At 40.4% G+C, this 26,155-nt stretch overlaps 2 protein-coding genes across 2 annotated transcripts in view; one reads left to right on the top strand and one right to left on the bottom strand.

Moving 5' to 3' along the window:
- The window catches only part of LOC131394555 (zinc finger protein 709-like), a 179,063-nt gene that overhangs the window by 85,826 nt on the left and 67,082 nt on the right, over positions 1-26,155 (top strand). The window lies entirely within an intron of this gene.
- The window catches only part of LOC131394538 (zinc finger protein 709-like), a 340,324-nt gene continuing 322,107 nt past the window's right edge, over positions 7,939-26,155 (bottom strand). Inside the window, exons 3-5 of the mRNA XM_058525920.1 lie at positions 11,382-11,508; positions 11,116-11,176; positions 7,939-10,519 (exon numbers count right to left, since the gene is read on the bottom strand). Of these exons, the coding sequence (XP_058381903.1) occupies positions 9,037-10,519; positions 11,116-11,176; positions 11,382-11,508 (1,671 nt within the window). The 3' untranslated portion in view covers positions 7,939-9,036. The remainder of the gene's footprint in view (positions 10,520-11,115; positions 11,177-11,381; positions 11,509-26,155) is intronic.

Below are 26,155 nucleotides of genomic sequence, written 5' to 3'. Positions count from 1 at the left end.
GGTCTTAGGGTGGGAAAATGTTCTCTTATGTTATGATTAAACCTGTAAAGTTCTGAGGGGGCAGAATCTCTGGACTATGAACTTCCAAACAGGTTCTTAGCATTTATTCCTCCCCTGTGGTCAAAGAGAAATCCTGAAGAGTCTGGGAGTTGTCTGACTGCTCTTTCCACAATCAGATAAGGTTTTGGTAAATTAGTTTTCTTTGAGAAATGGCCTAAGTTACAGAGCACAGAATGTTTTGTGTGTGTATCAAGTTTTCCCCCCATTTCCTGCATGAAGCATGAGACAATTTTTTCCAGTTTTCACAGGGAAAACTTCCTAGGGCTCCTGGTGGAAAAATACATAAATTATGGGGGTTCACTAAGACTGGACTCCCTAAAGCTTTTAACTCAAGCTAGTCTAATCTGTGTCTCCAACAAATTCACTGTTAAGAGTTTACGTGTTCCTAGAGGCTGCTGCCTCCAGTTCTTTCTCCTTCATGTAAGCGGTAATTCTCTATATTGGCCTATCTCCCATTTTGGGAGCGTTGGTTTGCCGTGTAATCTCATCTCTCTTGGATCTAAGAAGAGGGGTTGCTTTGCAGATTGTTCAATTTTCTCTTGTTGTGAAGATGAGATGATCACTCAGAGCTCTTTACATATTTGAACAGAAACCATCCAGTCACTTCTCTTGCTGTATTTTCCCTTGTGAGACTATTCCATTTTCACTTGTTAATTCTACTGCTAGAGTTCATGTGGGTGGTTTCAAAGTTTTTCTTTTGTGACTAACGCATCTAAAAACATTATCATACTGCAATCTCTGTATTTTGATTTCTTTTCCTCATCTTATACAAATTCTTTCACCTGAATACATTTCCCATTGGTTATTTTCTCTTTTATCATTGTCCTTTTGGGGGCAGAATTAACCCCCTACCTAAAATGGGATTGGATGTCAAGTCAATGTGGCCACATGCATCAAGATAATATAAATGTTTATTACTCACAGGTACCTTCTAAGGAGAACAGGGCAAGGGTAAGTGGGTTGGGGTGGCTTGTGTAGGGAGAATGGCTTCAACCTTTAAGATGTATAGGGGTAGAGGAGCAGGTTTTCAAAGTTTGACCCTCTTAACTATTGGCACAAAAAGAAAAGGGGCATGTGTCAACTTTCCTGACTTATTTATCCATTGTGGGCCAGACAGGGTGAGCAGGTATCTAAGTTCATGAAGACTCAAATATTAAAAATGAGAGCAGTGTCTTTATTAAAGTTCACTCTTGAGGCTTATTGACAGAATGATGACAAATCTCATAAAATGAATTTGAATTTGAATATTAATTGAAAAGTCATGTGAAAAGGACAAGAAATTATAATTAGGGTCACAAAGCCTCCAAAATATCTTTGAATCCTGTCATTGGAGGGTATAGGAGAGAGCCAGGAAAGAAAGTGTCAGTATGGTTCCACAACTCTGTTCAGTTTATATTATCTTGATGCATGTGGCCACATTGACAGAACATTTTACTAATGTTATTGTTTCATTTCTTGTACCATTTGTCGTGTTATTGGTGGCACCTTGCCAGCGCAGCCTGCCCACATGCAGCAAGCAGCCCTTTTAGGAGAAAGAACTCTCCCTGGCTGGTTAATACATAGTCCAAACCCAAGTACTCATCAGCTACCAGGGCTGCCATGGAGTTTTCTTTCATGTAAAATGTCTCAAACATTAGCTGTCTGCTACACATATTTTGAATGTTTTAGACATTTCTTGATTGGCAGTAAGGATGTGCTTGTTGAATGACATCATGTGTGCCCAGGTCAGGACCAGTGACTCCCAGGACGATGAGCACACGAGTGCAAATGGTAGGAAAACAGTACATTCATGTTGGACGGACTGAAAGGGTCTTGAAGGCAGGTGCCCAGAATGAAATATTGACATGCAGGGCACACCGCCTATGGGTGATGTTAGGAGGAAGACCCAGGAGTGGGATATAAGAGTGTGGCTAGGGAGCATGATTACAATAAATCAAAGACCTGTAGGAGTGGCAATTCTGACAGAAAAGTCTAGAATAGAAAGGCTCTACTTATAAGGTGCCAGTCAGCCTGATGATGAGAACAAAATAATAAGCCCCAAAGACTGGAGATTGAATGTAACTCAAACAGCAGGAGCATCTATTTAGGAGAATGCAAGTTTTGGCTAAGTAAGCCATTAGGCCATCGTAAGAGCATTGCAGCCTGAGTCATAGAGAGGTACAAGATCCATTAAATACCTTTTCAAGAGCCTGATGTTTTATATTTTGAGACAGTTGATAATACCAATAATTTCTAGAATTTCTTGGTGAGTCCTTGATTCTGGCTTCTGGGGGATCATGTATGATAGGGTGAGCAATTGGTGTATATAAGGTTCTTCCATGGTCTGAGTGTAGCAAGCAGCCCAGCAGAGGGGGTGAGGAGCCCTACAGAGTCTATCTGCCACCAGCTGCAGGGACCCCCTTCCTCCACCTGGACTTAACGTGCATGGATTATGTTACCTGTGACATGTTTTTTCCACATCGGATGCATTGGTCACTCACTAAGTTACCCATGGTAGGGAGGGAAGTCCCTTGAATTTTGCCTAGACTTGTAGGTTAGAGGCCTCTTAGTGGTTTCCTTTCACAGGGGCCCATGGGCCAAGATTAATGCCATCATGTCTGAGGTGTCAGTACGTGTCTCAGAAATTTAAGTGAATTTATCACCCTGAGCAATGAAATGAGCCTCTGCAGACTGAGGTTTAATATGTGCAGAGTAAGTGGTGACCTTGATTCATACTTGGGGATTGTGAGGCAAGGTATGCCCAAGTTTTTTATGCCAAAGTGGTGACCCTGGGTCACAAGTTGTTGCTATTGGTGGATGAGACAGCTAGATCATTGGAAAAAGTTCGAGGATCTGTAAAAATGTGAGGAAGAGTTCGATTGTTGGCCAGGGAATTCTCCATTGCTAGCACAATTACCTGGAGTTTGACTAATCAGTCTGATCCAATCTGTGACCAAGGATGGCCTGTTTGATCCAGGGAAAGAACAGAGCAACTCTGAAGTGGACCCCATCAGGTGTGGTGATGCACACTGTTCATAAAGTATATGAACTCTCTGGTCATTCATACGCTCCCAAGTCACTGCCAAAGTGGCCAATGAGTCTAAAACAGAGGTGACCTCCTCCAGAATGTATTACATCAATCAGAGAAGAGGGGAACACACTTCCTCCTGTAGGTGTGATGTGCCAGAAGCACCATTTTTGGCTCTATCCTGTAAGTACCTATATCTCTTCAATGAGGCCTTTGATTAGCAAACCTGATGGGTCCTGCATTTCTGACCCAAGGCAAAATGTGAAGCTGGCTGTGGAGGATCAACTCAAGCCCTGGGAGGGCCTCCCTTTACAAAAATACTCTGTCAGTTGGCATCAGTGGATTCTCTAATTGTGTGTAGCACTGGATGAGCAGCATAATTTTGGTACAAGAATGCCTTGGGCAATTTATGTCCACCATGGAGGTTTGGAGACTCTTAGATGCATTATAGTAGGCTGCTAAAGCCTCTATGGGAAACGGGTGTGTGTAACGGGACACTCATGTATTGACTTATTTAGACAAATTCTAGAGCCATTTATTTCTCTGCTAAAAGTCAATCTGTTTAAGCATTGTTGAATATACAAGCAAGCAGATCTGCTAATACGTGACGTTTCTAGTCACCGTGGCTGACAGAATGTGTCACGACATGGGTTCTACCACTGCTTCCATGACCTCAGCTCACAGGCCTCTGGCATTATCTTGTGGAAATTTTCCAAAGTGGGATCTGCATGTATTTCTAAGGATGTTTCCAAGTAAGCAGGCATGAGTACGCTTGAGTTGAGAAATGAAGAGCTGGAAAGGTCAATGGATAATAACGGAAAGAAAGGGTGCCAATGCGTACGAATGAGGATACTCCCAGGCAGATCCCACTTAGGAGACACCTTTATGTTTCAGAATCACAGTTATTTCTACAGATCTGTCCACAGAACCTGATTTAAACTCACAGACAGATTCTAGGAGCCCTCTCACTTCACTCCTAGTTATGAGTAGGAGACCAGGGCAGGTGCAACCCCAGAGGGTGTTTTCTCAATTAAGACAGGGTTGCAAGAAAGGCCTGTTGAGGACTGCATTCTTCTTTTCAATACTTCAATTCTTCCTAAGGATCCCACAGTGCTAGAAAGAAGTGTTGAATGCATAAAAATCAAGGATCAAGAGAGTTTAACATTATCCTAACATATGAAAGTGATTCAGTTATTCATTTTCTCTTAATTATATAAATATACAATATTTATGTATACTTCTGAATTTTGACAAATGTATAGTAATCCTGACACTAAAAAATGGAAAATGTGCAATCATCAAAAACAACACTCTTGCGTTGCCCATTTGAATAACTCCCCTCCAGTACATCAGTTAATCATTAAAAAAATGGAAGAATAATGATTTCTTTTGCTCTTTATTAAACCTCACAGCTGTTACTTTTCTGTCCGATTTTTCCACAACATAGCTGGACATCTAAGCATATGGAAATGAAAATGAAAACGGAACAGCAAAATGGGCTATGGGACTTAGTGGATCATTAAAACTAAAAACTTCTAGCTACTCCTACTAAAAAACAGTGATTATTTTCCATTTCTCCTTTTATTTATTTGTTTGTTTATTTATGTATTTATTTTGTGTGAGGAAAATCAGCCCTGAGCTAACATCCATGACAATCCTCCTCTTTTTGCTGAGGAAGACCAGATCTGAGCTAACATCTATTGCCAATCCTCCTCCTTTTTTTTTGCCCCCAAAGCCCCAGTAGATAGTTGTATGTCATAGTTGCACATCCTTCTAGTTGCTGTATGTGGGACGCGGCCTCAGCATGGCCGGAGAAGCGGCGCGTCGGTGCGCGCCGGGGATCCGAACCCAAGCCACCAGTGGCCGAGCGCGCGCACTTAACTGCTAAGCCACGGGGCCGGCCCTTCCATTTCTCCTTTTATACTCAATTAGGATATTCCTCAAAATGATACCCTCCCTCTGCAGCACATCTCAATTATTCCTTGGATGATTGCATCTAAATACCCATAGCTCTTTTTGGAGTTTCCACAGGGAGATCAGAGTGGACTTGCATAGATATCACTCTACACATAGAACACACTCAGGATGAGCTAGAACAGTGCAGATGAATGCAACTGTTTCTCTAAATGGGAGGAACCCCATGGTTTAATGGGGTATATATTGCACATTCAGTCTGTACAGCAGCAACATGAAAATGCCAAAAGCTATAACGTTTTGAATATTTAAAAGTAAATAAAAATTCTCTCAAATTATATTAAACACAAAAAGACACCATAAATATCTGTGGCTTAAATCAAACAGGAAGTCTCAAGTCTCTAACAATAATAATGACACCCTCACTCCCTCCTACCTGCACAGAAAACAGATATACACACTTCAGCCTCCCTACTAGCTCAATGTTATTATTTTAACTCTTCAAAGCTCTTATTTCCGTCTCATAAGACTAGGGTTCCCCATTTGTTGTTTTGTTTTTGTTTGTTTTTGTGAAGAAGATCAGCCCTGAGCTAACATCAATGTCAATCCTCCTCTTTTTACTGAGGAAGACTGCCCCTGGGCTAACATCCACACCCATCATCCTCCACTTTATATAGGACCCCTGCCACAGCATGGCCTGACAAGTGGTGCGTCGGTGCGCTCCCGGGATCCGAACCGGCGAACCCAGGGCAGCTGCAGCAGAGCACACGCACTTAAACACTTGCGCCACCAGGCCGGCCCCTCCCCATTTGTTACTCATCTCTCTTTTCCCACAAACATATAAGCACCAGGACTGCAAGAACTTGTTTGTTTTACACCAATATATCCAAATCCTACTGTGCCTTATTTCTGCCGAATTGGGTACACTGACTCTAAAGTGCATGGCATGGGAGGGATGTGGAAACATTAGCATCAAGAGCATAGTCTCTGAGAAAGAAAGGCTTGATTGGCACAGTGGTCCTGTCTCTCTCCCTTGCTAGGTTTGTATTGTCTCACAATTTACCAAAACCCAAAGGCCTCAGTTGAGTCATAAAGAACGTATTCAAAATATGTAGTATACTAAGAACTGAATTTTTATGTTTTAACTGAGGTACTTTATAATAAACAGTGTCTAATACACCATAGGAAATACGTCAGTGTTTTGATAATAAGTAGGAAAGACAAAAGCTGTTCCAGAGGACCAGGAGCTGGCCTGCAGTCACTGGAAGGACAAGTCTCATCCTGCTGAAGAGAAAAGTGACACCCACTTCCTTCACCAAAGTTAGACAAAACAAAACTAAGGGTATTTTGTAACCATTACAGTAAAAGTGGTAAAAGATAAAATCTCAAATCCTAAAAATGAGTAATAATCCCTACTTCTTACTAAAATGACTGACTGGAACTACGTACAAATTAACTTTAGCTCTACTGTATTGTTTTCAACTTCTAAAAAACAATGATTAGGTTTACCAAAGATAAAAGGTTTACCAAAGGTAGAATTGAGTCTGCCTCCTCACGGCATTCAATGCAGAAAATGACTTAATCCTTGAACAGGAATCACATCATCTAACATACGGCAAAATCTTGCAATAAGTCCTTCTGAACACCCTGTTACTGTTATACCTCATGGTCCTTTATGGTCTGTGGTCAATCTTACTAGACTTCATTACACCCCTCTCTTTGACTAGAGGTGCAATCCTGCAAGTCACTGGCAAGTAGACACTGACAAAACCATGATTTTAAGTTATGGGTTAAGAATGAATGAGAAATTACTTTCATGACAAAGATTGTAACTTTAAAAGAATAAAAAATACAGTTTGCCTGAGTAAAAAATACCTGAATCTGTATGTACATGATAAAATTGACTCACCATATATAATAATTAAATGAAGAAAATTGAAAAGTATATCAGAAAATCCATAATTTAAATGGATTTTAATATATCCTCCAAGGAAATGAAAACCACAGTAATATTTACTAACATACAATGGCTTAGAAAACAGTTGGGAGAATATATCAATGAAACAACTACAGGAGCACTCATTTCACCAAGAAATGCACATAGTATTAATGACACACAAACATTATTGAAGACACATTGAGGGAATATGTTCAGCTACAAGTAACAGGAAACACTCACTATCTTCCTGACATGAGAAACGTGATCATTCTCACGTGGAAGAACTGGGTCAAGGCAGCCGCTGCACAATGTAGCAGAGACGCAAACTCCCACATTGTTCTTTCTATGCCCCATTGTAGACGTCATGGTGAATCAGGAAAACATGCTCACTAGCACTATTAACAGCACAAGATGTTTCCTACAGAAATTAGACCTTCTACAGAGATCATCCAGAGAAGAGGAGAATCAGAGAACACTCCCAACCACAAAAGTGTGAATTAGGTTTCTGGTGGACACAAGAGGCTGCACAGAAAATTCCTAACTCTAATGGATCTTTGATGTGAAATTTGTGAAAATACCAGTGGACAATATATCTCTATGGAAATGGAAATCAAACAGTTGGTGGTGGTATTCAAGATACTCTTGACTAGAAAGGCAAAGAATTCAGAAAATGTGATGGAAGATGGTGTCTTCCAAGCTCCTATGTAACTGTCTCTCTCCCTGCATGGCAGCTCCAAAATCTAACTAATGTCTTGTTTGCTTCTGCCTTCCAAATCTCATGCAAGTGAGGCTACTGGTGAATTCCAACTTGGAACCAAAAGGGGGATGGATTCTTAAAGATCTACTTCTTAATATTACTCTCATTGACATAATGCAATACATGCATGACATGTCCAGCTCGCGATTTTGTTGCCCTAGCACAGGACCCTATATAATTCAAAGTCTCTTCACCAAATACCAATCAGAAGGAAGGACAAAGAGCAAAGGGCTTAACATGAAAATAATTCACAAGAAAGTATACTCTTTGATACACTTGCCATACATCAAAATTTATTCCAACTGTTTAATAGTATAGAAAATAAAAAAAGTCTACTATACCCACTGCCCCAGAAAAGGAGCTTTCTCTAAGAAAGGCACAATATATACAATGGATTAGGCATATCTGGGAACTGCAATACAAAGACAGTAAGAAAATCCCAACAAATACAAACTGTCATTCTCAATTGTCCCTAAACACAGAAAAATGAATACACTATAAAAAAATTGAAGAGAAAATATTATCAGTTGATTTAAGGAAAAACCACTACTTAGTAATCTTATGTACTATTGATGAAGGATGACTTGCAGAATGATCTCACCTCAATCTTCATTTCTGAAAGCACTTAATAGAAATCCACAATCCAATGTCACACTTTAAGAAAGATCCTTGGTAAGCACAATAGGTTTACAAATTTCATAACAACTCTTTCATGTTGCAAGTTTTCTAGAACAGCCTACACATTAATTCCCATCAAATTTTCTCATGACTTATATTTGTATTTCTTTCTAGTGGGAATTACACATATAATGGTGTAAGCCATGTGATGTCTTTCCTGTGTTGTTCACATCCAAGATGTTGGAACCAAGGGACTCTTTTTATGCCTTCATTAAGATCTGGGATGACAAAAGTCTTTCCACGTTCATTACTTTTACATGGTTTTTCTTCTAGTGTGCATTCTCCCATATCCTCAAAAGTTTGCATGACAAACAAAAGCTTTCCCACTTTCCTGTTATTCACAGGGTTTCTCTCCAGTACGAGTTCTTTCAATTCTTCAGAGAGAACTGGGAAAACAAATGCTTTACTATATTTTGCATATTCATACGGTTTCTATCCAGTATGATCTCTTTCATGTATTTGGAAAATTTGATGAGAACTGAGGACTTTCCCATTTTCTTTATGTTCATAGGTTTTCACTCCAGTGTGATTTGTTTCATGTCTTCGGAGTAATCTGGGATACATGAATGCTTTCTCACATTCCTTACATTTGTAAAGTCCATCTCCAGTGTGAACAATGATGTGTGATCGAAGGCTTGAAGGATCTCTAAAGGCTTTCCCACATTCTTTACATTCAAAGGGTTACTCTCCAGCATGAATTCTTTCATGTACTCGAAGAGAACTGGAAAAAATGAATGCTTTACTGCATTTTTTACATTCATATGGTTTCTCTCCTGTATGAATTCTTTCATGTACTCGAAGAGAACTGGTACAACCGAATGCTTTGCCACATTCTTTACATTCATAGGGTTTCTCTCCAGTGTGAGTCCTTTCATGTATTCGAAATGCACTAGGAGAAACAAATACTTTCTTACATTCCTTACATTTATAAGGTCCATCTCCAGTGTGACAGACCATGTGTGATCGAAGGCTTGACGGAACTGTAAAGGCTTTCCCACATTCTTTACACTGATAGGGTTTCTCCCCAGTATGATTTCTTTCGTGTACTCGAAGAGACTTGGAATAAACGAATGCTTTACTGCATTTTTTACATTCATATGGTTTCTCTCCTGTATGAGTTCTTTCATGTACTCGAAGAGTACTGGTACAACTGAACGCTTTGCTGCATTCTTTACATTCATATGGTTTCTCTCCAGTATGAATCCTTTGATGTACTTGAAATGAACCGCGATGAATGAAAAGTTTCCCACATTCCTTACATTTATAAGGTGCATCTCCAGTGTGAGTGATCATGTGAACTTGAAGGGTGGTGAGAGCAGTAAAGTCTTTCCCACAGTCCTTACATTCATAGGGTTTCTCTCCAGTGTGACATCTTTCATGCATTCGAAGATTTCTGGGATGACTGAATGCTTTACCACAACTTTTACATTCATAGGGTTTCTCTCCAGTGTGACTCCTTTCATGTATTCGAAATGCACTAGGAAAAAGAAATACTTTCTTACATTCCTTACATTTATAAGGTCCATCTCCAGTGTGACAAATCATGTGTGACTGAAGGCTTGAGGGAGCCATAAAGGCTTTCCCACATTCTTTACACTGATAGTGTTTCTCCCCAGTATGATTTCTTTCGTGTACTCGAAGAGACTTGGAATAAAAGAATGCTTTATTGCATTTTTTACATATATATGGTTTCTCTCCAGTATGAGTTCTTTCATGCATTTGAAGAGACCTGGAAGAAGTGAATGCTTTATTGCATTTTTTACATTTATATGGTTTCTCTCCAGTATGACTTCTTTCATGTATTTGAAGAGACCTGGAAGAAGCCAATGCTTTACTGCATTTTTTACATTGATAGGGTTTCTCTCCAGTATGAGTTCTTTCATGTTTTCGAAGAACACTGGGAGAAACGAAGGCTTTCCCACATTCCTTACATTTATATGTCTTCTCCTCATATTTTTCACAGTCACATGGTTTGTGTTCAGTGTGACCAGTAACATGCCTATTAATGGATGAATGATGCATGAAGACTTTCCCACATGCTCTATCTTTACATGGTTTTGCTGCACTAGTTTTCTTGTTCAGATCAACATTTGGAATAAGGATGAAGTTTTCTCCACATTGACTACCCTCTTCACTTTCACAGAGTCTCAATACCATATGACTTCTGTAAAACATAAGGAGCACATTATTAATCATTGCTTTATTAATGATTTTTATATTTGTTATATTTATTATAATTTATAGGAAAAGTTCAGGTTTTCTGCCTTGTCTGAATTCTCTGAAATTGAATATACTGAATGCTCTACAAGAGAACTTCACCCTTTCTATTATCCAAATGGTGATATTCATATACAGGATTTATTAGAACTGTTTCCAAGTGAATTTATTTTGTAAAAGCTGCACCTGTACCTCACATTTCAGAAGGTATATTTGGTCAAAATTTTCTAAGAATAGCTAATTTTTTGTGTGTGTGTGAAGAAGATCAGCCTTGAGCTAACATCCACGCCCATCTTCCTCCACTTTATGTGGGATGCCACCACAGCATAGTCTGACAAGCGGTGTGTTGGTGTGTGCCCAGGTTCCGAACTCGGGCCACCAGTAGCGGAGCACATGCATGTAATCACTATGCCACGGGGCTGGCCCCTAAAAACAGCTAAATTTGAAGCAAGGGTTATTCATTTTGTTTGCTTCTGTTTAAAATTTTGTAACATATCAGGATTCTCATGTGAGACATTGCTTTCCATTATGAGTGTGACTCACCTTAGTCTTCTCCCCTGGCTTTTGTACTGATCTTCAGTGTCATGATCTTCCCATGTTTTTCCTGAAATGCAGACCCAGGCAGTTGATTCCACAGTATTGGAAATTATACAAAAAATTTTAGATTCTAAGACCACGATGAGCTGTGACCATTTCAAGTTTATTTACCAACATCTTTCCTTTTCCCATTCTACATCTTGGAACAATGTTAATGGGCAAGAAACACTCGTTCTCCAATTGGTGAAGTGAAGGAATGTCCTCATTCTTACCTATTGAGCCCAGGTTCCTCAAGGTTTCCCACATCACATCTCTGTAGAGTTTCTTCTGTGAAGGATCCAGTAAAGCCCACTCCTCTGGGGTGAAGTTCACAGCCACATCCTCAATGGCCACTGAGTCCTAAAACATCACAAATATGTGTAGAGTAGGATGCGTAAGACTGACATCATGGGGGATCTACATTCCATTTCTAGGAAAGTTACACATGATTCTGTCATCTCTAAATATATATTCTATGATGTGATCATCAAAAACTCTTTTTCTGTGCACACTCCTCATCAATTTAACAGCATCATGAACACATGGAAATTATCTACACATTTTTACTGTGATCACATTTCATGATATTTCTCTGTAATTCAGGTTCAAGAGCATGTTGGGAAATGACAGAAATGCCATACAATGAAACAAATATAATTATGAAACGAAAAGAACAAAAAAGACAGAGTACAATATCCATGAAGCCTAGGACAACTCTCTTTAACAGAAGCATTAAAATACACAGGTTGAGGGCCGGCCCCGTGGCTTAGCGGTTAAGTGCGCACGCTCCGCTGCTGGTGGCCCGGGTTCAGATCCCGGGCGTGCACCGACGCACCACTTCTCTGGCCATGGTGAGGCCACGTCCCACATACAGCAACTAGAAGGATATGCAGCTATGACATACAACTATCTACTGGGGCTTTGGGGGGAAAAATAAATAAATAAAATCTTTAAAAAAAAAAATACACGGGTTGGGAATACCTGAAGGAAAAGAAAGATAGAAAGTAATAGAGGAAACAAGTGAAGTAATAATCACCAAAATATCCTAAAATTAATGATAGCCAGCAAACTGCACATCCAGCAAACTCAGAGAACAGTAAACATGATAAACTCAAAAATGCACACCCAAGAATATCATATTCAACTACAGAGAAATCAAAGACAGAGCACATATTGAAAAATGACAAAGAATATACTTCTGAATACATTCTCTGTCAAACAAAATTATCCATTAAAAAAATGAAAAATTAGGACTTTCTGAGACAAAAATTGAGGAAATTTGTCATGAGTGCACCTACTTTGAATGAAATGTTCAAAAATTTATCAGAAAGAATGCAAATGATAAAGGTAGAGGATAAGAAAAAGAAAAAATGAAGGTAAAATATTTTTTATATTTCTAATTAAAATAACAGTTGATAGTTGTTTAAAATAATATTAGCAAAAATGTATTTGGTAATGAGAAGCTTAAGATGAATGAAATAAATGACAGCATTGTGACAAGGCACAGGGAGGGGAAATTGGGGATAGTGTGTTATGAGGTACTTGCACACAGTGAAGTGGTATAGGTTTATTTGGCAGAAAACGTGGGTTAGTTATAAATGTGTACTGAAAGCTCAATGGCAACCACTAAAAGAGCTTTTGAAAAAATGTGTAATTGTTATGCTAAGAGAGAGGAAACAAAAGAATCAGATAAAATGCTCTATTTCAGCCAGAGAACATGGAAAAAAAAGTGGAAGACAAAAAGACACAAATAACAAGAGCAAGATAAAAAAACAGTAAAAGAGGTGCTAAATATTAATCCAGCTCTATCACAAAATACTTTAATCAACAATGGTCTCAATAAAATTGAAGGATATAATAATATCAGATTCTTAAAAAACAAACTGAGTTATATTCTGTCTACAAGAAACCCACTTTCAATATAAAGACACAGACTGATGTAATATAAATGGATGGAGAAAAACATTGCATGCCAGCAGAGATCAAAAGAAAACTGGCATAGGTATATGAATTATAGACACTGCAGATTTCAAGCCAAGGAAATTTCAGAGATAGAGATGGACATTACCTACTGATAAAGGTGTCTATTCTCCAAGAAGGTACAGCCATCCTTGATGTGTACATGCGTAACAACAGAGAGGTAAAATATATAAGGCAAGGAGAAATAGATGAATTCAGTTCAATAGTTGGGGAATTCAACAACCTCTGGGAAAAAAAGGGCAATCTTATCAAATTTGAAAGAACAGAAATCATACAAACTATCTTCTCACATCACCTAGGCATTCATAGAGAGGTCAATAACAACCAGAAATTTGGAAAACCCCGAAATATGTGGACATTCAACCATACACTTCTAAAGAATACTTAAGATCAAAGAAGAAGACTCAAGAGAAACGAAAAATTATTTTGAACTAAATGAAATGACAATACAGCATACAAAAGATTCTTGTATGCAGCAAAAGCAGTGTCTAGAGGGAAATTTATGCCATTGAACAAACACACTGGAAAAACCAAAGATCTATAATCATTAAAGGAAGCATCTACCTTAGGAAACAATAAAAGGAAGAGCTAAGTAAATCCAAAGTAAGCACAGTGAAAGAAATAGTAAAAATTAGAAAAGAAATCTATGTCATTGTGGGAAATCAATGGAGAAAATGAAAACAAAAAAAGCTGGTACTTAGACAAGACTAATTGATAAAAATCTAGTCAAGATAAAAAAAAGAAGGTAGGCAGATATTACTAATATAAAAAAGAAAAGCAAGGGGAAATGAAATTACAAAACGATTTGATAGAATCCAACATTCATTTGTGATAAACTAGTAATAGAGGGAAAGATCCACTTCATGAGATGGAACATCCTTATGAATCCTCTAGCTAAATTCATAACATTTGTTCCACATGGCATGATTGTCTCTGTGAAACATCTGAAAGAATTCACAACAACAGAAATAACTCCTAGAATTAATAAGAGAGTATAGCAAGGCTGAAGGATATGTGAGTCAATTGCTTTCCTTAAAGACCCACACAAATATACTCAAGTAATCTTTGACAAAGAAGAAAAGGCAACGCAAATGAAAAACAAAGTCTTTTAAACAAATGGTGGAAATAATGGATAACTACATACAAATACACACAGAAACACAATGAATGTAGACACAGGCCATACACATTTCACAAAAATTAAGTCAAAACACTTCACAGACCTAAAAGTAAAATGCCAAAGGAATAAACTCCTAGAAGATAAGAGAGAAAAATCTAGATGACTTTAGGTTTGGAGATGAATTTTTAGATATGAAACCAAACACCAAGGTCCACCAAAACATAAAACACAAAAAATTTACTTCAGTAAAATGAAAAACGCCTGTTCTGAGAAAGTGTTAAGAGAATAAAAACATAATGTACAGAATAAGGGAAAATCTTTGTAAAACACTTGTCTGGTAAATGAGTGTTATTAGAAATATCCAAAGAACTCTTAAAACTCAACAGTCAGAAGACAAACAACCCAATTAGAGAGTAGGCAAAAGATCTGAACAGATATATCACTGAAGAAGATATATAGATGGGAAGTAAGCAATATAAAAACATGCTTCACATTAAATATCATTAGAAAGTTGCCAATAAAACAACGAGGTATCATTAAACACTTATTAAATGGGTAAAATGCAAAACACTCAGAACACCAACTATTGGTGAAGATGTGAAGCTACAGGTAATCCTCATTCATTGCTGGTGGAAATAGAATTTGGTACACCTACAATGGAAGACAGGAAGTTTCTTTCTAAACAAAATACACTGTTGCTAAACAGAATAAGAACCAGCATTAAGGCTCCCTGGTATTTTTCCAAATCAGTTGAAACCTTATGTTCACACAAAAGCTACACATGAATGTTTACAGGCGCTTTATTCATAATTGGAAAGACAGAGTTTTAAACAGGATGTCCTTCAAGTGTTGCATAGATAAACAATCAGTGGTGTATCCATACAATGAAACACTGTTCAGTGATGAAAAGAAATGAGGTATCAAGCCATGAAAACACGGAGGAACCTTAAAAAGATATGTCTAAAGGAAAGAAGCCAATGCGACAAGGCTATATAGTGTATGATTCCAAGTATATGACATTTTGGAAAAGACAACAGCATGAGCCAGTAGGAAGACCTTTGGTTGTGAAGAACTTGTGGGATGGAGGGAGGGATGAATCAATATGTGGAGCACAGAGGATTTTTAGGGAAGTGAAACCACACTCTGTGATACACAAATGATGGATCCATGTTATACATTTACCAAACTCATACATTATATAGCACAAAGAGTCAATGCCAACGTACACTGTGCACGGCCACGCATCAATATGGGTTGGAAATTGTAACAAACGTATCACAGTAATATAAAAAGTGAAAAATAGTGCAAACTGCAAACAAAGAGAGAGGGATTATGTGGAAACTATGTGAATTTTGATCAATTTTTCTGTAAACCTGGAACAGTTCAAAAAAAACTGGAGTCTTTCAAAAAAAACAAAGATGAAGACAGAATCATTACAATTTGCCCCTGATGACTAAAACAGGACATCTCTCATTCAACTGATTTCAATAAGCCAGTATGGTGCTCTATGAGACTGAGACCCATACGGGAGGTGAAACGTCCACCGAATGCCTTGTTGGAGAGCAGGGCACTGTATACTCTGAGAGGTGCCATGGTCACTCTCAGTAGTGTCACAACTCCAAGGTGGATAACGAGTGTCCTGGTGAGTCCCTGTATTGTAGACCTAGTAATGTACAGACAAGGGTTACCTTGATTTCTATTTTTATTATCTCTGAGTCAAGAGATTCCCAGAGTTCTTTTACCACAAAGGGACATTTCTTAGACCATAATTTAAGTGTTTGGGAAAATATGCAGAAGAGCCCAATTTTGTGGTAAGATGACTGCCTGATGTTTGTTTAACTCTGGTGACACGTGGGTTTGGTTCTTCATCAAGGATGTCCCAATTAAGGGATGAAGAGCAGCAACTCTGCATTGAGCTCCGTCATGTACAAATGTGCACTGTCATTAAAGGCTATGCACGCTCCAGAGCTGTGCATTCAGTTAATCTCAAGGAACTCCCCAGGGAACCAAGGTGTCTGGGAGAGGGGTGACTTCCTCATCACCATAGCATCATTCAATGAACTGAAGAAAGGTCACGCCCCTCCTGCAGGGGGCATAAGCTCAGGGCCAAGGTTAGGCTCCTTCACTTCACAAGTGTCAGTAGGTGGGCTGAGCTGGCAGGGTGCTTTTTCCAGCACTAAGGCCTAACAGGTGCCTTGGTAAAGTGTCACATGCTCAGTGTTTCTGAGACTCTATTTTCAAGAGATCTCAGCATGAGATGATAATAGCAGCTCTAACGGCATATAGTGTGGGGACCAGGGCAGGTTCTTGCATCAGAAGCCTATGGACATCTTAAGGTCCTCCTCCTGAGAGCCTCAAATCACTGCCGTCAGGGTTAGAGGACTCCTCCATGACAAACGGTTGCTTTACAGAGTTTAAGGAACCCGGGCTTAAGTTGGGTTTGAACTCATCCCTTTGCTGGGCCAAACTCAGACTGTGTGTGCTGTCCGCCATAACCCAGAGGGTCAGGATCTTTGTTGCAATAGACACAGGGGTGGCAGCAGCAGCAGTTACTCAGGGGTCCTGGAGAGCCCTCTGGAATCTCAACACCTACTGGCTGCATTTTCCTGTGTTTTTCTTTCTCTCTGAAATAACTGCTCTTTAAGGAGTGGCCATCTAATGGGTTTACCTCATTCACAGAGTATAATCATCCTCATAACCCCAGACATCCCCTAATGTCAAGGCGACCCCAGCCTCAGTCTCACCTTCGCTGTAAACACACAGATTCTGCCCAAGACATAGGACACAAGACCACAATAAGGATGGCCCCATTCTCATACCCCTGCTTCTAAAGGACAAGGAATTATCAAAACTGTCAACTTGGAGTCCTCTGTACATAGAACCCAGGCGTGGTGGGTCAACAATGCAACACAGGGCAGCACAGCACACAGGAGGAGCTGCCCAGCAAGCAGCAGCTCACAGTGCAGAAGCCTCCAGGCTTTCTCATCAGCCTGTCCAGACAAGAAGGCCTAGGGGAAAGGGAGGGGTGAGGCTTAAGTTTTCAGAAGTCAAACATCAAATATGTGGACCCTGGCTACTCATTATAAGAACAAACATGGGTGAGAAAAATAGGCATTCTCATTGGCTTGTTTTTACATAAATACTCACAGGATGATGAAGCAGTGATCAAAACTGGTCATTTGAGGGGGACCGGAGTTAAGAGCAGAGGAGTGGGGCAGGACGCGCAGGCAGGGAGTCTTCTTAAGTTAATTTCCTCTCTTAAAAATTTTTTAAACGTTGCCATGCATTATTTATTTAAAATAAGGAGAAAAATTTATATACACTATTTTTTCTTATGCTCGATCATTATTTTTATTTAACTTCCACTTTATAAAATTAATTTTAACATTTCTACTAGGAGACGACTCCAAGATATAATCCTTTAAACACTAATGGATACAAAACTGCAGACAATACAAAATTTACCAATCCCTTTCTAACAAAAAGGGCAAGGGGCATGATAGTTTGTCTCTCCACTATACAGCACACTGGGGACATTTTCAGGAAGGAGTAATATATTATAAGACATTAGGGGTTTGCAATTAAGCCCTGCAATAAACTAGGAATTCCAAAGATTTACATAAGCTTTGACCTGTTTCCTCATATCACTGAAAATAGAAATTCAAGTGCTTTTTCCTCACATCCATTAAAATAGGAATTTATTTGCCTTAGGAATACTAAGGCCTTTTAAATGTCAAAGTTCTCTAGGGACACGGACAGAAAAACTGACCTAAAATTAGAAAACGCAAGTGAGAACTCAGTACACCCATGTCACACCTTGAGGTTCTCTTGTCTAAATGGAACAAAAACTTCTATTGGTTGAACAATTTTTTTGTCTCACATCATATTAACTTACATCTTAAAACCCCAAGTGCTAATGGAAACTAGAATCAAAGGGCTACAATCTTCAATTGATAAGAAATCTAAGAACAGAAACACAAATATTATGAATCAGCTCACAGAAGCAGCCTGCTTGCCCAGAGTTCAGAAGGAAAACCCACACTCAGAAAGTTGACCATATTCCCAAAATTTAGGGTCTAAACACTGCCGGTTGAGATGTAACCTCTAGAGAGGGTCAGGCCCTGGTGGAGGGGGGTGGGGCACCTGAGCAACCACAGGAGTGAACTCTGGGAGCTCCACACGCCCTCCTCTCCCCAGGGAATAATGCAAATGCTCCCTCTCTCAGGCTTCCCTTCTCACAATGAGGAAAACTCAGCTGGACTCAGATTCAAGTTCTGACACAAATCAACTCCCAAATTAATGAGGCCTACTCCAGGACGCAGAACTCGGACTTTCAAAGTTGAGTTACACTGTGAACAAGTTACACTCTGAGTGCACCTACACTGTGGATGCAGAACTCCAACTTATGTCTAGAAACAGACCCAAGGAAACCACAGTTACAACCTCAGAAAGGGCATCACTCCCCACCCCCATGAGCATGTGCAGCCCCAGCTTTCCAGGGCTCTGCAGCTCCTCTCAGTATAGAGGCTCCTTCCATGGGGGGTGTGAGCAGTAGGACACCTGCAGGGGGAGGATCCCCAGGAAGAACAACTGGGCCTTCTAGTCTTTCCCTTTGCAGGCCCAAGGGGGCCTTAGCTTAGATCCACTGCCCTCAGGCCTCTGCTCCCACAGGAGACTTTTTGGACCACTATTGATATCTTACACGACACAAACCCAATGTTTGATTAATCCAGCTAAAACATTCAAACCAGTCTTTATGTGGAAATAAGGGAAGAAAATTGTATGGCATTTTGCTGGCACAATAAGAAACCCCAGAAGAATGTATTGCATTCTGGGGGAAAAAATGATGTTGACATAGTTTTATTTCCATGACACGAAATTATTTTATAAACTATTAATCCTACTTGAACACTTCAAATGCGTTAGTATAAGCCAAGGAAATCTATTTGAAATCACCCAAAATAAATGAGCAGACCTCAGAATATTACTACTCACGATGGAAGAAGAAAGTGAAATAAGAATTTCATATACATGCAACGTAAAACTGGAATATTTTATTTCTCCTGAAATTCCCCTCTTTCTTTCCTCTTTGGAAACATTTTATTTTGTGTTTCATGTCGTATCCACACACAAAATCAGTCTTTTACAAACAGCCACCCATTGACTGTGAGAAAATGATAAACAGCTAAAATACTGAATCTGTTTCAATCCAACAAGGAAGACAAACAGTTGATAACAATGCTGTGAATCGGAGGCAGGAAGTCGGCAATAGGGAATGTGGCGAGATTTTGGAAATTTAGGCGTTTGTGGCCAGCCCTGGGAAGATCTAGACTGGGGGGACAATGTCGTGGATTTGAGACCCTGTTCCCCAAATACATGGAAAATTCAGAAAAAAATGAGTGCCACCTGAGGAGAAAGAAGGACTGGAGACCCCACAGACCACAGCTCCTCCCACGCAGGAGCCCCGGAGACCGAGTCACGATTGTCCCTGATGTCCCCCCCGTGGTCACCGCACCATCTGGGGACACGCGGGGCTGCGGGCGCAGAGCTGCCCAGAGAGGCTCCGGGGCCCACGTCGCCGCGCGCAGTGACCACAGGAAGCCCGGGGTCCCGGCTGCCGGCCCGGCCCCCACGCTGCGGCCGGAGGGGACTGAGGTCCGAGCGGCGCCCCCGCGGACTCGGGTCCGCAGACTCGGAGGCGACCGCGGGGAGGCCGGTCCCGCCACGGCCGGTTCCGACCAGACCCTCCTCCCCGTCTCCTCACCTGGGGCCGCACACTCACCATTCCTACATTTACTGGGTCCCCAAAACTCCTTCCTATGACTCCCGCGGTCGGTAAGGTCACAACCTGACAGAATAGGCAGCAGAGCCACGCAGAGCCTTTAACAGCCGGGAGACGCGACCCCCAGCGTGGCTGGAGCCAGCAGCAACTTCCGGGGCGGCTGGGGAGCTTCGCCCCACCCACCTGTCGCGTCACCGCCTCCGATTGGACAGTTCAAAAGACTCGCCCTCTTGTGTCTGAGTGACAGCCCCCTGAGTTTAGGTGTCTGAGCAGAATGCCAGCCAGAACTCGTCCCCTGCAGGGACATTTGCATTGAAAGGTAGTGTTGGGAGGCGACTCCTAGAATTGTGATCCTTCTTTACAAACACACACAAATGAAAGTCTCCTCACCATAGGCAATAATTAGCCTCTCCATTTTGATCTTTGTTGACAAGTGGAGTCTGACATAGTTTTGCAAAATAGGTACACAGTCACAGATACTGTGACCAGGGACCTAGGCAAAGAAAGGGATATCCAGGATCTGATAAAAGCTAACATTATCTGTTGAGTGTTTGCAGAGGGAAAGTTTCGGGCAGAGCCCAACCACTGAAGGTTCCCACAAGCAAGCTAGCTGAAGCCAGATCTAGCTGCCTCAAACTACTCTTAGTGAACTGAAGCGAACTGTCCCCATTATCATTTTATTCACATATTTATTGTCCTCTGGGAGAGACCGAGCAGCCATTTCTGGATCATGCGATGTATGTAGTAGCATGTGTACATTCTACCAATGAGACTTAAAGGAACATGACTGTTAGGAAATAACTCCTGATCTCCTGCCTTTTCCTTAACTGAATATTCATGAACTGTACTATGACCTAACAATAAAAGGACTCCCCAAATCCTTGTTCTGGGAAACAATGCTTTGGGAGGGAACTCCAGTGTTCTCTATCGCTTGTGCAATTAATAAACCTTTCTTCACCTACTTCTGCCTTGATTGTGCTTTTTGGCTCCACAATCACCAAAAGGTGAACCCAGCGAGTTCAGTTACAATATCAGGGATGCATTAGGTGGGCCTCCTCCCAAGACTTCAGTCAGATTCAGAATAAGAGCACTGGGAGCATAAATAAGCCATCATTTTAGCAGAAAACTGACTTCTGGGTATTCAGAATAGGTAAATTCAGAAAATCTTTCTGACATTAAAATATTTGTATCCCATAAAAAATGTAAGCAGAGACTCTTTCTCACCCCCGGTTAAATCACTCTCCATGGTCAAGACCCACCGCTTACTTGTGGTTACACTATTTAATCCACCTATAATGAGACTTATTAGACAACTGGGTTTCATCAAAATAATCATCTCACTGATTGGTGAGTCTATGATACTAGAGAATAACGTTCATTCTGACAATGTTGGAATCACTCCGAGACAGGCATCCTCTCCATTCAGTATGCACAGATACCGTATCTGATCATTTCCTCCCCCAATGCCCCGAGGAAATTCTTACTTTTGATATCATCTGTGTCAAACAGCCCCACCCAAGTCCCCCTGAACTTCAGCAATAATTTCACCACACCCAGGGACAGAAGCATCCCTGGAGGCCATCTGACAGATGGAAACTGAGGGAGAGAGCCAAAGAAACACAAGTGATCTTAAGGAAAACAGAAAAGCAAGGCCCAGTTTGCAACAGGTGCTCATGGTACAAGGGGGACACTGCTGGGCAGTAGCGTCATCGATTTGTCACCCATCCAATGTAGGAAGAAAAGGTCTGTGGATATTCAGCATCGAGCATTGAGAAATGGAGAAGATATTTCCATTTCATTATCTTTTTTTCGTCTTCCCTTTAAGAACTATGTGGAAAATAGTAGTCTAGAGGCAGGTTTCCTGGAAATTCCTCTGATTTCCTAAGTAGGAATGCCTTTGTTTGTTGTTTTGCCTCCATCCTCATCTCCACCTCAAATAAATGACACACCGTCCTAACAACGTGCACTCACCTGGGAAGATGCACATGTCTGGCTCCACTCTCACACACTCTCAGAAACACGGTGCTGAGGAAACTACATTTCATCACTGCCCTTCCCCACCCTACTTTCATTTGCACCTGTGGGAATTGTACGGTTCCAGTAGTGGCCCTGTTTGGGCAGAAAATGGGGAAGTGCTTCCTGTACTGATGAGTAGATAAATGAATTGTTCTCACAGGTAACATTAGGGACAGACTGGCTCTGTCTTGAAGTCACATCATGGTGCTCTCAAAGGTCCTTTCATCACTGTGGTCAGCAAAATAGACATGATATGTGAAGGTTGTGTTTGGTAAGAGCACGTTGTTCCTGTTAATCTCCATTATGGCAAGCACATGGGCCAAAATATACTTAGAATGCTCATGCATCCACTTGCACTGAGGGAAGCCCATGAGAACTCAAGAATCTCCTACAAGGTGGTCTTCTAAGCCAAACAAAGAGCTCCCCTTAAGAAGGACAGGGAGTTATTTGTAGGTATAGAGAGAGAGATTTTCCCCATGGCCTTGAAAAATGGCCCAATTGAATGAGTTGTCCAAGATTCAAGAAGCTGCTCTGCTGGAGGAGTCATTGAGAGGATGTGACCACAGGTTAGAGCACTGGTTGTGACCTCCAGCTGCACTTGGGCAATCAGAGGCTTCTTACCCACTTTCCTGTCCTTGGGATATACATTTCTCCCAATGTTCCTGAACTGAGAGCCATTTCAAGGATGCGGCCTGGAGAGAATAACATGTTGTGGAGACCATCTGGACTGTAGACATTACTGAACCCCATTAAAGCCTCTATCTAAACTTTTCAGATTCTGCTGGGCAGGTGCGGAGCCCTACCCATCTTGCTCCGCCTAACACAAGCATCATATATAAGTTCCCTTGCTTATTAAAACTGCCACCTACCAATCTGCAGTGACCTGCCTCTTTCTTCAGTTGCTCCTTGCCCTTCATGTATGGGAACCAGTTTCAAATGTTACCCAGAAAACTCCTGAGGTTGTGAACCAAGATGATCTTAGCTCTGAATGAAAATAAAAGTGCAATTGATCCTTCTTGTGCTGGGAAGCATGAAGTACATTTAAATGACACAACCTCAAGGTATATGTTTGCACCTTTAAAACTATTTTTTCTTCATGTTCTGGCTGAAATATTGACATGGTGTTTGAGGTAGTAGTGGGAGGAAGGATTAACCAAATTATTCTATCTAATGGAGAAGGCATGCATTACCATAAGTAATTATCTTAGCATTTCTTAAGTGAAGATTTCAAAATATGGGAACGTAAGCACACATAGAAGAAATCAAAATAGTCATCACAGAACTTTATTAAAAGCACTAGTTCTCAGTAGTCCTACAGGGCAGTTGCAACCTTACATGTCAAGAAACTATTGAGTCTTCTGCAGTGTAGAATATTGTAGATTCCACTGAGAGAAGTTCTGCTTTCTAAGTTGTTATAAGGATGATGACGACAATGAGTGAGAATAGCAACAGGAATGCTGACACTGATAATAAAGGCACTTTAGGGAGGCTTACTAAGTGTCAGGCACTGCACTCAGCACCACAGGTGGATTGGCTCATGACTTTCCATCTTCACAGACTTCTAACAGGGAAGCACTAATACAATCCCATTTGATAAGAGAGGAATCTGAGACTTAGGGGAGCTAAGTGGCTTGTCTGACTTTACACAGGCAGTCAGGAGGGTGCTCAGATTCACCACCAGGCTGCCTGACTCAAACCAAGCTTTGCCACTGAGCACACGTCACCTCTTATTGTGAAATTAGGACAAATGGTTCATTAACTAGGACTGATTCCTCTATGTGAATCACAAATTACTCTCTTCTTCCCCACAGGCCTTATTAAAATCCCCACTATGGAAGAGATGCCCTTGCCCTTGGTTGAAATCTGAAGATGGTGCCACAATATTTTTAGTCACCTCTTGGTGCTAAAATCCCCTGGTCACTCTCAGGCACAATGACCGACAGGCCAGCCTAGTACTCAGAGAAGAGTTTTGGGAGCAGAACATGATGAGGAACTGCTATGTGAGAGGCAGCCCATTGAAAGGAGGAGCCAATTCAAACAAAAACCAAAGATGTTTCTTTTCACTCCAAGTATTTATCATTGCTTTCATCTCTAACTTCATGTGAGAAAATGCAATGATCAATCTGACAAATAAGATGAAAGAAGCAAATACTGTTATTGGAGATGACAGCATTATTTATTTGAGAAGCTAAAGATAAAATAACTGAAAAATTACTACAACTGAGGAAGGAGTCAATTCACTGAAACTTTTGTAAATACATACCTTATAGATAACAACATATATTATTGAATTAAAATCACATGTCCTTCAACTTACATATGAAATTTGGAGGCTTAGGGCTAATTCCATGTGTGCGATCTATGTGCAAACAATTCTGAGCGTTTCCCGATGACGTGACAGAGGCATCAACTCCATGGAAACATAACCAGCTTTGGTGCATGGAAGACTCCTGAAGTCAAAGATGCAGATCTCTACACACAGCCACGTTTTTAAAGACATTTCCACTCAAATTTGCATCAGGATCTTTTTTCTTTCTCAAAATACAGTAATTCTAAAGTATATCCCTGAAAATAAGTGCAAAGGGTATTCAGGAAACGATTGCAAATAAAGAATGAAGAAGAACAAGTTTTCACCAGATATCTTCATTATAAAAATTAATGAGTTGTGATAATTTAATGGTCTGATGCCACCATAAGAACTGACCGGTTGTCTGTCATAGGGGTGATTTTGCCTCTCAGGGAACATTTGGCACTATCTGGGGGCATTTCTGGCTGTCACGACTATGGGAGGTGGGGAGCACTGCTACAGACATCTAGGGATCTTCTGATGCACAAAACAGTCCTCTTGACAAATAGTACTATCTTGTCAAAAATGTCAGTAGTGTCAACGTTGAGAAACTGTGGACTAGACAGATGACTCCCTGATGGTCTATAAACGAACAAAAGGATGTAACAAAATAGATGATGAATTGTGGGAGTCTATAACTCTCCTGTCTCCTTCATCCAAAAAAATTCTATATGAAGTAACGAGTTAAACAATAAAAAATATAAAATGAAAACACTGAAAGTAAACATCAGAAAGTACTTCTGTGTACTTAGGCAGTAGAAGTCATGCCATCCCAAGAAAAATTTACATGAAAGTTGAATAGATTCGATAAACTAAAAAATGTAAATGTATCATTGATAATAATAAAAGATATAGAAACACCACTGGGAAAATGTTTCCAATAATAACAGAGAGCTAAAGATCATATCATTAACAGTATAAATGGCTCTTAATAATCAAAAATGAGGGCCAGCCCCGTGGCTTAGTGGTTAAGTGTGTGCTCTCCGCTGCTGGCAGCCCGGGTTCGGTTCCCGGGTGAGCATCGACTCGCCGCTTCTCCGGCCATGCTGAGGCCGAGTCCCACATACAGCAACTAGAAGGATGTGCAACTATGACATACAACTATCTACTGGGGCTTTGGGGGAAAAAATAAATAAATAAAATTATAAAAAAAAAATAATCAAAAATGAAATATAAATGTTCCAATAAAAATGGTCAAAGACCACACACAAACCCTATACTAATTAGAAATGCTTAATAAAGTTATGAAAATAGATTAGCTCATTAGGCCCAATATAGAATGAAAATAGATGTACTTATTAAGGCGCAAAATACACATGCTGATTTCCTAACACTGTTAGTGAGGCATATTCGGGTGGGAAAGGCCAAGTGGCTGCCTCTTGATCTGTCCCCCAACAAAGATAGTGACCCAGAGGGAACACCTTATCCGCGGAGGAATTGAAGAGATAACTTCTAGCATCAAACACCTGAGATATACGGGGGCATTGTTTACCACCTTCTTTAATTTGCACGTTTGCTTGTTACAAAACTATGGAGAGTGAGTTTATAATATCATGAACTTAAAGAAGTTGAGATGTTAATTTCACCTGTTGTCCAAATGTGGAATCATTACTGGGGCATATGAACAAGGCTTGTGGCATCTGGCGTGCAACTCCTTACACAACAGAATACATATTCTTCTCAACCACACATGGACCTTTCTCTAGCATAGATCAATCTTCACCATAAAAAACACACCTCATAAATTTTAAATGCTAGGAAA

Source organism: Diceros bicornis, chromosome 30, assembly GCF_020826845.1.
Source record: "Diceros bicornis minor isolate mBicDic1 chromosome 30, mDicBic1.mat.cur, whole genome shotgun sequence".
Classification (NCBI taxonomy): Eukaryota; Metazoa; Chordata; class Mammalia; order Perissodactyla; family Rhinocerotidae; genus Diceros; species Diceros bicornis.
This window is presented reverse-complemented; position numbering and strand designations above follow the sequence as displayed.